General features: G+C 36.0%; 1 protein-coding gene across 1 annotated transcript in view; it reads right to left on the bottom strand.

Moving 5' to 3' along the window:
* The window catches only part of LOC137653625 (dynein axonemal heavy chain 7-like), a 162,813-nt gene that overhangs the window by 97,169 nt on the left and 51,147 nt on the right, over positions 1–14,497 (bottom strand). Inside the window, exons 24-31 of the mRNA XM_068387191.1 lie at positions 13,859–14,104; positions 13,348–13,546; positions 6,546–6,673; positions 4,858–4,967; positions 3,711–3,829; positions 1,962–2,103; positions 1,049–1,185; positions 328–474 (exon numbers count right to left, since the gene is read on the bottom strand). Coding sequence (XP_068243292.1) covers positions 328–474; positions 1,049–1,185; positions 1,962–2,103; positions 3,711–3,829; positions 4,858–4,967; positions 6,546–6,673; positions 13,348–13,546; positions 13,859–14,104 — 1,228 coding nt within the window. The remainder of the gene's footprint in view (positions 1–327; positions 475–1,048; positions 1,186–1,961; positions 2,104–3,710; positions 3,830–4,857; positions 4,968–6,545; positions 6,674–13,347; positions 13,547–13,858; positions 14,105–14,497) is intronic.

Below are 14,497 nucleotides of genomic sequence, written 5' to 3'. Positions count from 1 at the left end.
CTAAAACTCAAACTTAGTAAAAGGTCTAGCAAAACCCTGAAAAATCTAGCTATTTCCAAGGTAAGTTATATTGCTAGAGGTGAAGCTTAATTGCAACACATTTCTGCTTTTGTTTGGCGAGAGCTGTGATGATTGTCTCACCCACTGGAAGAATGAGTTACGATCCCCAATTGAGGTAGAACTAGGGTTATTTAGATTCTGGCAATAAATACCAATTGTACTTCCTGTTGACCGATGCTGTAAATAATGCACCTGGTAGTAATTCAACTCTCGTGGGTTGCAGCCAGATTAATGAGCAAGCTCAACAGCAAAAGAGATGAATCTTACCTCTGTCCCTTGAAGGGTAAGTTTGGGAGCCCCGGACTGTAAGCCACGCTGCAGGGTTAGAATTTGCTGAGCCACGACTGACAGCACCTCCAACTCTATTCTGTTGAACTCATCAAAGCAAGTCCAGGCGCCACACGAAGCCTGGCCCTGGAAACATTGTAATAAACAAATGTATTAATCCCTATATGTTTATGTAAACGAGACGCCAAAGATATATCGAGTGATATTATACGGATTTCCCACTTGATATTTTAAAAAGGATTTAGTTTTAAGGGTCGGTTAAGAACAATTATAAGACTAGCTTCCGTTAGATGACTTGATCTATCTCTCTCTCTCTCTCTCTCTCTCTCTCTCTCTCTCTCTCTCTCTCTCTCTCTCTCTCTCTCTCTCTATACATACATACATACATACATACATATATATATATATATATATATATATATATATATACATATATATATATATATATATATATATATATATATATATATATATATATCTATATATATATATATATATATATATATATATATATATATATCTATATATATATATATATATATATATATATATATATATATATATATATATATAATATATGTATATATACTGTATATATACTGTATATATATATATATATATATATATATATATATATATATATATATATATATATATATGATGGCTCTCTGTCTCTGTTGCCCTCTCCTATCTAAAATACCTTGAAGAACTTGGCCAAAGAGATGTAATCAAGGCCATCGGAGCAGTTGAAAACGACACACTGTTTGGCCACAGCCTTGGCCAGATCTTTGGTCGTCTCTGTCTTGCCCGTTCCGGCTGGTCCCTCAGGAGCTCCTCCTGAAAGAAGCCCCAAAAAAGTCACAATTAAAATTTGAACTCTCAGTCTCTGCCAGAAAGAAAACAAGAGTGCTTAGTACAGACCATGCCTCCACCAAGCCATGCATTGTCCCCATCATAATGGGAGAGATGGTTTTCATGATGTCAAATAATGAAATCCTCATCAAAAGCTATCGTCAAATTACAATCATCTGTTGTGGGCCATCCAAGAAATACTTACACTAAGCTTGAGAAAATTCATTCACTAGTTCTCAAGATATCTTGCTAACTTCCAAAGATATGAGTGAAAGTGCTACCCACTCTCATCTATGGTAGATGAAGTGTTTTTTAAAAAGTGGGGCACATTAACAAACTGAGCCTTCATCATAAATATTAAAAAGCCCACATAAAATTGCATTTTTACTCTAGAAATTTTACTCTATTTACCAATGTTTTTATGTTGAACAGGGTGACATAAGTGTCTCTTCATAATTTATACATCACAGATTTATTTCAACATTGTTACTGATCTTGAAGATATTTCAGATTTTTTACTCATTACCTCTCAAATAGTTTATTCATTTCCTTATTTCCTTTCCTCACAGGGTTATTTTTCCCTGTTGGAGCCATTGGCCCTGGAGCATCCAGCTTTTTTAACTAGGGTTATAGCTTAGCTAATAATAATGACGACAACAAAAACAACAACAACGCCAACACAACAACGACGACAACAACAACAAAAATAATAATAATCTTCCCAACTTAACCAGGCTAAACTGGTAAAATAAGATATTTACCTAGATTCAACATGAGAGCTTGCGTTAAGGTGCGGTAACACCTGTCGGTGAGGGACGTGATGACCAGACGTCCAGTGTTGCCTAAATACTCGTAACCATAATTGAGCTCGGAGTTGATCATGCGGACTTTCAGAATGTCATCCTGCAAAGAGGAATTATGAGAGAGAGAGAGAGAGAGAGAGAGAGAGAGAGAGAGAGAGAGAGAGAGAGAGAGAGAGAGAGAGAGAGAGAGAGAGAGAGAGAGTTGTATGATTCTGAAATGTTAATCATATTAGAAACAAATTACAAGCACTTTCTTCTATAATGTTTATATGTTTACTAATAGTAGATGAACCAGATGGGAATAAGGAGAGAGAGAGAGAGAGAGAGAGAGAGAGAGAGAGAGAGAGAGAGAGAGAGAGAGAGAGAGAGAGAGAGAGAGAGAGAGAGAATCTTTATTATTGTGTAAGGAAATGTTTCTATCAACATGAACTTTTCCCATTTTTCTGTGAGCAGGTTAGAAGTTAATTATGCCATATGTTTCTAAGGAGTTTTTGTGCTGTTGGTGAGCCTCCTGCATATTTACAGAACATACAGAGAAAAACCACAATGGAAGTTTTCTGCACTGGGGTTCATCCTTGCTTAAGTAGTTACGGCATGAGAGTGACAGTGACTGCTGATGTTTTTTGAAGCAAATAGTTTTGTTTTTTTCTAAAGCTACCTTTTACCTTTAGGGTAATCAGGTAAGAAAAAATAAATATTAGATAATTTTTGTTTCCATTGAATCTAGGAGTGAAAACCAAATTAAATGACAAAGAAAAAAAAATGAAATAAAATAAAACTTCAAAGTCCCAAATTAATTCTCTGACCTGAGCCATCTTATAACTTATCAGGGATCATTTCCAACTCAAGCTACGGTGTGTGACAAATCTCCATCCATTATCCCCCGCAAAAAAAAATGTCGTTTAAAAACAGACAGGGCCATGTGGTGCTTGAGTATGATTTAAAGTGTCTTTAATCACTGTCTGATGAATGACTCCATTTGTTAACAATGGAGGAGCTGGTGGGTCATTGATTAAGTGGAATACTTTTTTAGTACAAAGGAAAATAAAGCTACTTTTCTGTGATCTTCTTATTATGAATCAGGTAAAATTAATAAATTATAATAACTTTGATGAATTGGAATACACATCAAGTACATAATAATTGTTTGAAATTAAAAGGTAATTAATTAAATGAAAAGACACATTAGAATAAAAAAAGTATTTTCAGAAAATGTAAAGGATTATCACATGAGATATAATGAAAATTTTCATACATATAGAAATGTAAAGGGATACGTGAAGAAAGGAATATTCTAAAGAGGGTAAAAGATGAAAGTAAATCATCTGATCTGCTGATTGAGCAAAAATGACTGAATCCTAATACTGTATACCAGATTGAATAATTGACTGAAACTCATGGACTAAATGGACTGACCAGTAGGACAGTCCTACATAACACAATGACTTGGCATGAATGACTAAATACTGATTGCAACTGACTGACTGGCTCACATACTGGGTTAACTAGGAATGAGTGACTGGCTGATCGATATAGCAGATTAACAGTCTCACTGGTTGACTGATACACTAGCATGACTATGAACAATATTCTCATTTCTTCAAATAAGATTTACTGAAAGGGTAAAACTGACCGACTTCCATGACAAACATGTTAGTCAGCTTAACTGAGTCTAGTCAGTAAAAGGTGAGAAAGAGAGGAACATACCTGCCAATAATACCTTAACTGAGATAACCAAGTGAAGTCGGTGAGGCTGTGCACATCCTTCTTTATTAGTTCTTCCTTCAAGACGTCACGAGAATGCACGTCAAGAACAACAAGAGCTCCTGAAGGAGTAGCAGAAGGAATCTTAGGATTAAGGCTCTTTTCAAATATCACCAAAGCTCTACAGAATATGCTATGACTCTTGTGAAAAGATAGTTTATCTCTTAATAAACAATATATGAATACTAAAAATAATATTGCTTTGAATCCACAGCTTCAAAAATACAAATACTGTACTAATATGACAATTAAAATGGAAAGGTAATTAATGGCTAATATGTCTTATATAACAACAGAGATATTAACTACCTAATTCATAGATAATTCTGTTCCAGGAATACAAAATAAAAAGAAGCTGTTTATAATAGTATTATTTTGATTCCCACACGAAGTGACCAATAAAGGGATTTTGACGAAGGAAAAATCTATTTCTGGGAAGAGGCCTGTGACGCCCGGTGAGAAAGGTGAGAAAGGTCCTTCTTTGTACCTTTCCTAATATAAATCTTCCAAATATACTAGAGAAAGATAAAAGCATGGAATGCAGAGGTTACAACCCTCGCACGATCACCTTGTAGGTGTCGTGTATTTAACAAGGGCGTGTGAAAACCACTATTCACAGGCTGTCTTCCATTTAGATAATCCCTTCATCAATGGGGAGGGCCATGACAGGCCCTAGAGAACATAGTTGGACTACCCCACCGACACCTACCACGCGCGCTCTCTAGGACATCCTTCTGTTTTGGACTTGCCCGCTAAGTCGATAACAAATACTGTACTAATATGACAATTAAAATGGAAAGGTAATTAATGGCTAATGTGTCTTATATAACAACAGAGATATTAACTACCTAATTCATAGATAATTCTGTTCCAGGAATACAAAATAAAAAGAAACTGTTTATAATAGTATTATTTTGATTCCCACACGAAGTGACCAATAAATGTGATTTAACAATGTACATTGAAATTTCTGATATAAGAACATTATGACAGAAGCAGGTAATTTAACATTAATACTGTACAGTAAACTGAAATCAGATAAGAAGTCTTAGTAACTTTTTAAGATACTTTTATCATAAGACAAACTAACCTAAGGTCGTGCGGTTCTGCTTGGACAGCTGACCTCGGACAAGACCAACGACCTTTTCAATCTGGGAGTTGCAAGTGTTCAGGTATTCTTGCATGGCATCTTGACTTCCACTGGAATCAAAAGAGTACATATCTTGTTAATATTTTATAATGTAATCCCAAATGATAAATCTTTGCTCTTTGGCCAGAAATTATTGCAGGAAATAGTTCAACATAATAGACCATCAACTTTACCTGACAGATTCACTGCATAGAGAAGAATTCCATCAGATATAAAAAGTGGAAAGAGAAATTTCAGTAAATGTTTAACCGTAATTCTAAAGAATGTTCACAAGGGATTTAAAGGTTTAAAAACATAAAGGTTGCTAATGAGCAGATGAGGAAAGATACAGGTCACTGCCTTGAGGCTAAACAGGCACACACACATGTGATCAGTGTCAAAGTCCCTTCTTCACACAAGTGAGCTCTGAAGTAGGAAGGCAATGGTTGCTGGTGTTACAACAGGTGACCTGCCAAATGGCTCATAGAAACAGAAAACTCCTTTTGTAATGAGAGTCTATCAAGGTTTGAGCGAGGCTTGAACTCAGGTGCCTACGGAGTGCGAGTCTCCGTAGGTCTGTTAAGCTCCCACGATGATGATGTTCCTCGAAATGCCAGCCTCTACCACAGAGGGGAAATCATACGAGAATTGTCTATATTCTCAACACATTTATGAATTTGTTTTTGCTATTGATCAAAGTCTTGATCTCTTTCATTTGAATGCATCAAATGGAAGTATTCCTCATAATTATAAAAATTAGGCAATATACCACATTCGAGAAAGGAAGGAGAAAACATTGACTCCATTTTGGATAGACATGGAGAGCTTATTTTAAAATTGGTCTTTTTCTTATTTCCATAAACATTATTAATTTAAAAAAAGTTATTAGGACACTCTCAGTAGTTCTTCATAATATATAATAAAAGATTGATCCTAGTATTACATTCCAAAGCACACATTATCAGCATGAGATAATGTAGCTAGATATTGCATTAGACATTAAAATACATATAAAACTGTAATTACAAGGTTAAGACTCAGGCTACACTCTACAATGGTATAGAGGCCAATAATTAAAAGTCAATTTCTAATAAAGTATTTGGGAACTGCAATAAATGGGTGTGGTTAGTGTCTCAACTTAAAACACAGAAGCATTTGCAAAACAATTACATCCTATATGTTTCATAGGAAAATGAGGTTCAGTAGGTAAATAAATGATTAGTATTAAAACCTATTTAGCTGTTATTGATTTTATTTTACAAAGGATGTATAATATACAGATATAACTTATTCATACTGAATTGAACTGCTTAAATTCTTAGCATCTCAGATTGCTGAACAATATAACAAAGTTTTTAGTTCTTCAACGATTTCCCTTTAGTTGAAGAACTTTTCAGATGCAAAATTATGAATAATGCATATGCATAAAACTTAAAGGGTATGTATAGCTTGAAGCGTGCCACATGAATGTTGTAGTTAAAAAGTATAACTTGTAAGAAGTATTTTTAGCTCTATCTAATAAAGAGCAAAAAACAACATTTATGCACACGTTGAAAAACAGACCTTTCAGCTTTATCTTATTAACAGATTAACTAATAAAATATGAAACCTATTCATAAAATATATCACACTTCAGAATGGACTCTTACCTCATACAGCTAGAAACGCTCGATGTCCAAAAGGTCTGGGAGACGCAGAGCACTGCTTGACCTGGCCACTCAAGAGACCAGTCTTCTCTCAGTTTTGTGGCGTAAGCTTCCATACACAATTTCACAACCTGGTTTCACACAGAGACACAAATTATTTATATCATGCACAGAAATATTCAGGCTCAACTGGACTATTTCTGGCTACCTTAAGTGGTAGCAGTTATATTTTAATAGTCAACAACACTGTTACTACATGTTGTTTGTTATGATAAACTCGTGACAATCAGGTGACTGGAAGGGCTATGATAATATGACACTAGATAGGTAAAAATATGTCATTCATATGCCATTAATTTACATTATAAGACTAATATTAGGCTAGATAATATCTTCCTCTCTACAAATATTTGAGCTTGGAGGATTTGTCACCAAACATTTATTTTTGCCTGAAATGTACTACAAATGGAATATATATACTATGTGTATGTATGTATGTATGTATGTATGTATGTATGTATATATATATATATATATATATATATATATTATATATATATATATTTATATATATATATATATATATATATATATATATATATATATATATATATATATATATACATATACCCAGGCACTTCCCCCAATTTTGGGGGGTAGCCGACACCAACAATGAAACAAAACAAAAAAGGGGACCTCTACTCTCTACGTTCCTTCAGCCTAACCAGGGACTCAACCGAGTTCAGCTGGTACTGCTAGGGTGCCACAGCCCAACCTCCCACATTTCCACCACAGATGAAGCTTCATAATGCTGAATCCCCTACTGCTGCTACCTCCGTGGTCATCTAAGGCACCGGAGGAAGCAGCAGGGCCTACTGGAACTGCGTCACAATCGCTCTCCATTCATTCCTATTTCTAGCACGCTCTCTTGCCTCTCTCCTATCACCCAGAGCTTTCTTCACACCATCCATCCACCCAAACCTTGGCCTTCCTCTTGTACTTCTCCCATCAACTCTTGCATTCATCACCTTCTTTAGCAGACAACCATTTTCCATTCTCTGAACATGGCCAAACCACCTCAACACATTCATATCCACTCTAGCCGCTAACTCATTTCTTACACCCGTTCTCTCCTTCACCACTTCGTTCCTAACCCTATCTACTCGAGATGCACCAGCCATACTCCTTAGACACTTCATCTCAAAACACATTCAATTTCTGTCTCTCCGTCACTTTCATTCCCCACAACTCCGATCCATACATCACAGTTGGTACAATCACTTTCTCATATAGAACTCTCTTTACATTCATGCCCAACCCTCTATTTTTTACTACTCCCTTAACTGCCCCCGACACTTTGCAACCTTCATTCACTCTCTGACGTACATCTGCTTCCACTCCACCATTTGCTGCAACAACAGACCCCAAGTACTTAAAACTGATCCACCTCTTCAAGTAAATCTCCATTCAACATGACATTCAACCTTGCACCACCTTCCCTTCTCGTACATCTCATAACCTTACTCTTACCCACATTAACTCTCAATTTCCTTCTCTCACACACCCTTCCAAATTCTGTCACTAGTCGGTCAAGCTTCTCTTCTGTGTCTGCTACCAGTACAGTATCATCCGCAAACAACAACTGATTTACCTCCCATTCATGGTCATTCTCGCCTACCAGTTTTAATCCTCGTCCAAGCACTCGAGCATTCACCTCTCTCACCACTCCATCAACATACAAGTTAAACAACCACGGCGACATCACACATCCGTCTCAGCCCCACTCTCACCGGAAACCAATCACTCACTTCATTTCCTATTCTAACACATGCTTTACTACCTTTGTAGAAACTTTTCACTGCTTGCAACAACCTTCCACCAACTCCATATAACCTCATCACATTCCACATTGCTTCCCTATCAACTCTATCATATGCTTTCTCCAGATCCATAAACGCAACATACACCTCCTCACCTTTTGCTAAATATTTCTCGCATATCTGCCTAACTGTAAAAATCTGATTCATACAACCCCTACCTCTTCTAAAACCACCCTGTACTTCCAAGATTGCATTCTCTGTTTTATCCTTAATCCTATTAATCAATACTCTACCATACACTTTTCCAACTACACTCAACAAACTAATACCTCTTGAATTACAACACTCATGCACATCTCCCTTACCCTTATATAGTGGTACAATACATGCACAAACCCAATCTACTGGTACCATTGACAACACAAAACACACATTAAACAATCTCACCAACCATTCAAGTACAGTCACACCCCCTTCCTTCAACATCTCAGCTTTCACACCATCCATACCAGATGCTTTTCCTACTCTCGTTTCATCTAGTGCTCTCCTCACTTCCTCTATTGTAATCTCTCTCTCATTCTCATCTCCCATCACTGGCACCTCAACACCTAGAACAGCAATTATATCTGCCTCCCTATTATCCTCAACATTCAGCAAACTTTCAAAATATTCCGCCCACCTTTTCCTTGCCTCCTCTCCTTTTAACAACCTTCCATTTCCATCTTTCACTGTCTCTTCAATTCTTCCGCCAGCCTTCCTTACTCTCTTCACTTCTTTCCAAAACTTCTTCTTATTCTCTTCATATGACTGACCCAATCCCTGACCCCACCTCAGGTCAGCTGCCCTCTTTGCCTCACGTACCTTGCGCTTTACTTCCACATTTTTCTCTCTATATTTTTCATACTTCTCTATACTATTATTCTGCAGCCATTCTTCAAAAGCCCTCTTTTTCTCTTCCACTTTTACCTTCACTCCTTCATTCCACCATTCACTGCCCTTCCTCATGCTGCCTCCAACAACCTTCTTGCCACATACATCACTTGCAATCCCAACAAAATTTTCTTTTACTAACTTCCACTCCTCCTCTAAATTACCAGTTTCTCTTACTCTCACCTCGTCATATGCCATTTTCAACCTTTCCTGATATTTACTTTTTACCCCCGGTTTTATTAACTCTTCAACCTTCACTACCTCCCTTTTACATCCACCTACTCTATTCCCCCACTCTTTTGCTACAACTAATTTTCCTTCCACCAAAAAATGATCAGACATACCGTTTGCCATACCCCTAAACACGTGCACGTCTTTCAATCTTCCAAACATTCTTTTAGTTATCAACACATAATCCATTAATGCCCTTTCTACTACTCTTCCATTTGCCACTCTTACCCATGTATACTTATTCTTATCTTTCTTTTTAAAGAAGCTAGCACTTATTACCATCTCTTGTTCAACACACATATCTACCAGTCTCTCACCACTCTCATTTTCACCTGGTACGCCATACTTCCCAATGACACCTTCTACCTCTCCAGCGCCCACTCTAGCATTTAAGTCACCCAATACAACTACATAATTCCTTCTACCCAGTCCTTCTACACACCTAGTTAATTCATGCCAGAACTCATTCCGCTCTTCTTCACTTTTCTCACTACCTGGCCCATACGCACTAACAAACGCCCAACATTCCCTACCCAACCTAACCCTTACCCACATTAACCTAGATGATATCTCCTTCCATTCCACTACTTTACCTGTCATCCATTCACTCAGCAATAACGCCACACCCTCTCTCGCTCTTCCCCTTTCAATCCCAGACACTCTACCAGACATTTCACCAAATATCACTTCACCCTTTCCTTTCATCTTTGTCTCACACAAGGCCAATACATCCATCCTTCTACTTCTAAACATACTTCCAATCTCACATCTTTTACTCTCTATCGTACTACATCCACGCACATTCAAACACCCCAAAACTAGAGTGCGGGGAGCAGTCACTCTCCCCCCAGCTCCATCTCCTTGTCGGTGTCTCGTAGGAATTTTATACAGGAAAGGGGGTTCCCAGCCCCCTCGTCCCGTCCCTTTTAGTCGCCTCTTACGACACGCCTCTTACATATATATATATATATATATATATATATATATATATATATATATATATATATATATATATACAGTATATATATATATATACATACACACACACACACACACACACACACATATATATATATATATATATATATATATATATATATATATATATATATATATATATATATACATATATATATATATATATATATATATATATATATATATATATATATATAAAACAAATTTTTTATCCTAATAATTCCTGTGTGCAACCAGTAGTCTAGGGGTGATAAAATCTGCGTTTGATTAGCTTATGCCATCTCAATCCTCTCTTATATCACAGCCATTTCTTTCAGAGATACAAGATCTACTTTTAGTTAGTGACATATAATAAAAAATTGTTTTTAAAAAACAATGCCACAAAGGACAAATGAGTATATGAAATTTAAATAAGTGATGAATAAATACATTTTTTATTCTAGGGAAAAATTATGACATGTGAATGTTTTGTTTTCTCAAAGCCCACAGTTTTCCCAACATTAAATAACTTTGGTCTGGTCTAGATGAAATGCAGGTATTTATACATACCATTTTAGTCCAAGAAATTGGATTTTAAGTTGCTAAACAAGGATTTATTTCTGGCAAGAAAATGTCGTAAAGGCCAGAGGGGAAATTGTCCTCTTTTGGTCCCCAGAATGAGCTTTGAGTTCAAATGATTATTTCTTTGAATTGCCTGACCATTGGCACAATAATATAACTTCTCTAGCGCATAGCTGACAACTACATACTGTAATCCACCTGAGATATTATTTTTGTTAATATGTCTATCATTAACTTTGAAAATCCTGACAATAAAAAGTCGCTACTTCAGCTGTCTAGATATTAAACCAGATCAAACGATTATTAATAATTGGGATTCTTGATTGTCACTGAGTAATAAATAATGCTTTTGTTTGTATAGTTACTTAGATGGACCATAATCATAGGCTGTTAGGATGTCATCTTTTTAATCTTTTTTATTGCAAAGTAAATATTTTTATCACATTGACAACTACTGCAGTGATCTACAGTACTTTGTCTCTTCATTTGTCTGCCAAAGTGTTGAAACTTTAGATACCATCTGGAAGATTATTCATAAACTAACAAAAGGATCAATTGATCTGAAGCCAAGATTCCATCAAAATCTTTATGTTGATAAAAATACAATATTTTTTTCCTTTTGCCTGACTTCCATGTGGCAGGTAATCATTTGAAAGAGTTTTTAGCTACTGAAAGTTTTCACCTTGCAACTTCCAGAGATACTTCTTTGCACAGACCGGAAGCTGAAGATGATTTTTGCTGAAACATTATCCTGAGATACTGTATATTGTTTTTCAATGACTTTTGCTAATAGATAATTTCTGGAAACATTTTCAAGGAATTTTCATTTATAAAAGCCAAAGGCTTATTTGATTAATAAAACTTGATATTTCTCCAATAAAAATAATATTTATTCCATCCTAACCCCACAATAAAGTTTCCAATGAGATATTTTGATTCAAAAGTGTACCAAACATTTGTTGAAAGAGATGCGAACAGTTTGTTTCAATAAACTAGTAAGACGCTTCAGTACAATTCAACATACTCTTTCTGTAGACCTTAGTTGAGTATTTTGAAGTTTCTCCCTACAGAAATTGATGAAGGAAAACCTTTTGCAAATGGTGGTAATAAAACTTGATCAAAACTGGAATCAAGGGGAGAGTCAGGTTAGCTGTCAGGTTAAAGTAATAATTGTGTTCCCAAAAAGCAGGTTACCCTGAACTTAGGAGAGGTCAAAAGATTCAAGAACATTATTTTTTTCAAAAGCTTTTGTTAGATATAAAGAAATTTAACGATTGGTAAACTTATCCGAAACACAACATATGACTCAAGTTACAGCAAAGGTGGACATACTTAGGTAAATATAACCACGTACAACTTGATCCTTGACATACAGTACTCCAGTAATTTTGGGACATATTATGATTGGCATTTTGTTTCTGAAGAAACAAAGTGTAAATCTAATACTATAGTCAAAGAGAAATTTAGTGAATGGATAATTGCAATTCCTGTTAGGCAGCCTTGGTAAGTGAATGCAACTCCTCATGAACAATGAAGTAAATGTATGATCTGCCTTTCAGTGGCATAAACAGCTGTCCATCCAAGAAACAATGTAAACAAAATGCTACTTCTTGATCTGAGTGACAGCAACCACATATAGATTGTGTCACATGAAAAAAAAAAAAAAAACACTTTATTAGATACATAGCATGCATGATGGATAACAGTACTAATTTTTTTCAAAAAGAATGTCAAAACCTGATTAAAATCATCTTAAAGGTTTGGTTACTCTAACAAGGATTTGTTAGAATTTTAATGATACAAGAAGAGATAAGATACGGAATAAGGTAATTAGGGGTACCACAGGAGTTAGAAAACTATCAGATAAGATCCAAGAAAGTAGACTGAGGTGGTATGATCATGTCATGAGAAGAGATGAACAGTATATTGGGAGGAGAGTGATGGAAATGGAGGTACAGGGAGCAAGTAGGAAAAGGAGACCAAAGCGAAGGTGGGTGGACTGTATCAAGGATGGCCTTCGATCAAAGGGATTAATCGGTGATGAGGTGTGGGACAGAGGTAGATGGAGAAAGCTGACCAGAAACATTGACCCCACATAGAAGTGGGAAAAGATGTAGACAAAGAAGAAGAAGAAAAAGAATAAACATCATCCAGCCACAATAAAGCTCAGACATCCTAATAATGCCTTTCTATGGATTTCTGCTTCACACTTATCAAGCAAGGAGACTTTTTCAACTGCCACAAGAACTTGTTAAATGCTGTAACCAATCAAATGCCCATCTTACCTTTTTTATGCTGTCTTTAACACTGGCCTCTAATTGCACAAGCCACTTTTCTACCTGTCCTCTTGCTTTAGCCGTGCTGATGACCTGTGTCAGAGTGATGACCTCACCCTCGCTTGACCTGACAGCAACAACTTCAAGATCCTCACCAAAGTCCAGGGAGTTCACGCCTTCGAAACACTTCTTCAGGTGGGGTTGTACCCTGAGATTAGGTTTAAAATTATATGATTAGATATGATGGTTTGAATATGGATATGTAAACAAGAATACTATGGGAACAATCACATCAGAAGCTTCCACAGTTATGACCCTTAGTGTATGTGTAAAAGTAAAATAAAAATACTGATGTCAAACAAAATACAACAATAAAAATCATCTAAACTGCTTAATATGTTTATAAAAACTATCCTTTTCTGAGAAAAGGAAATCTGAAGATACTAATTATAGCTAACTACATAAACATTACCTTCATATGCTTTTAAAATGAATTATCAATATCAGTTCCCTTTCTCACCTGCTAGGATCCTTGGTCTCACTGAGAATCTCCAAAAGCTCTTCATTGGAAAGGAAGAAGAATCTTGGGAAGTAAAGACGTTTCTTCTCTAAATATTCATTGAGTCCTCTCTGGATTAGTTCCAATAACTCTGAAGACTTCCGAAGTCTTTCCAGAATTTTGTCTACTTCGAGGATGGACAAAACACGTGTGTTTTGTCGGACGCTCTTCATGATGTCCTTCCATGTCTTATCCACTGTATTGAATCTGAAAGGATTTACAGGAGTTAGAAGGAGGATTGGAAGAGTTCGCCTATGTCTGATGAAGACTAAAAGATTAGGGCTATTTAAAGTTGCTAGTATTTTCTAAGTTATAGTTCAGGGTGGAACTTCACTTAACCCACTTATAAAGCATGACCTTAATTATCAATGTCACAAAACTGGAAAATCTTGAATCAATCTACCAATCAGGATAAGAAAGATTGGAATGGCTGAATTTTTAACACCTAGAGAACCGTGAAAGTCAATGAAAAGAGAAACGGGTTGAACATTAAATACATATTCAGTCTTCTCTCTCCCTAAGTTATTTAAAAATCTACCTTGGACAACTGAAATACAGTACACCAGAAACTAAAACCTCTCTTCACTTCAACATCTTATT

Source organism: Palaemon carinicauda, chromosome 14 (genome assembly GCF_036898095.1).
Source record: "Palaemon carinicauda isolate YSFRI2023 chromosome 14, ASM3689809v2, whole genome shotgun sequence".
NCBI classification, from domain to species: domain Eukaryota; kingdom Metazoa; phylum Arthropoda; class Malacostraca; order Decapoda; family Palaemonidae; genus Palaemon; species Palaemon carinicauda.
The sequence above is the reverse complement of the archived record's forward strand: the minus strand, read 5'-3'. Positions and strand labels throughout refer to the sequence as shown.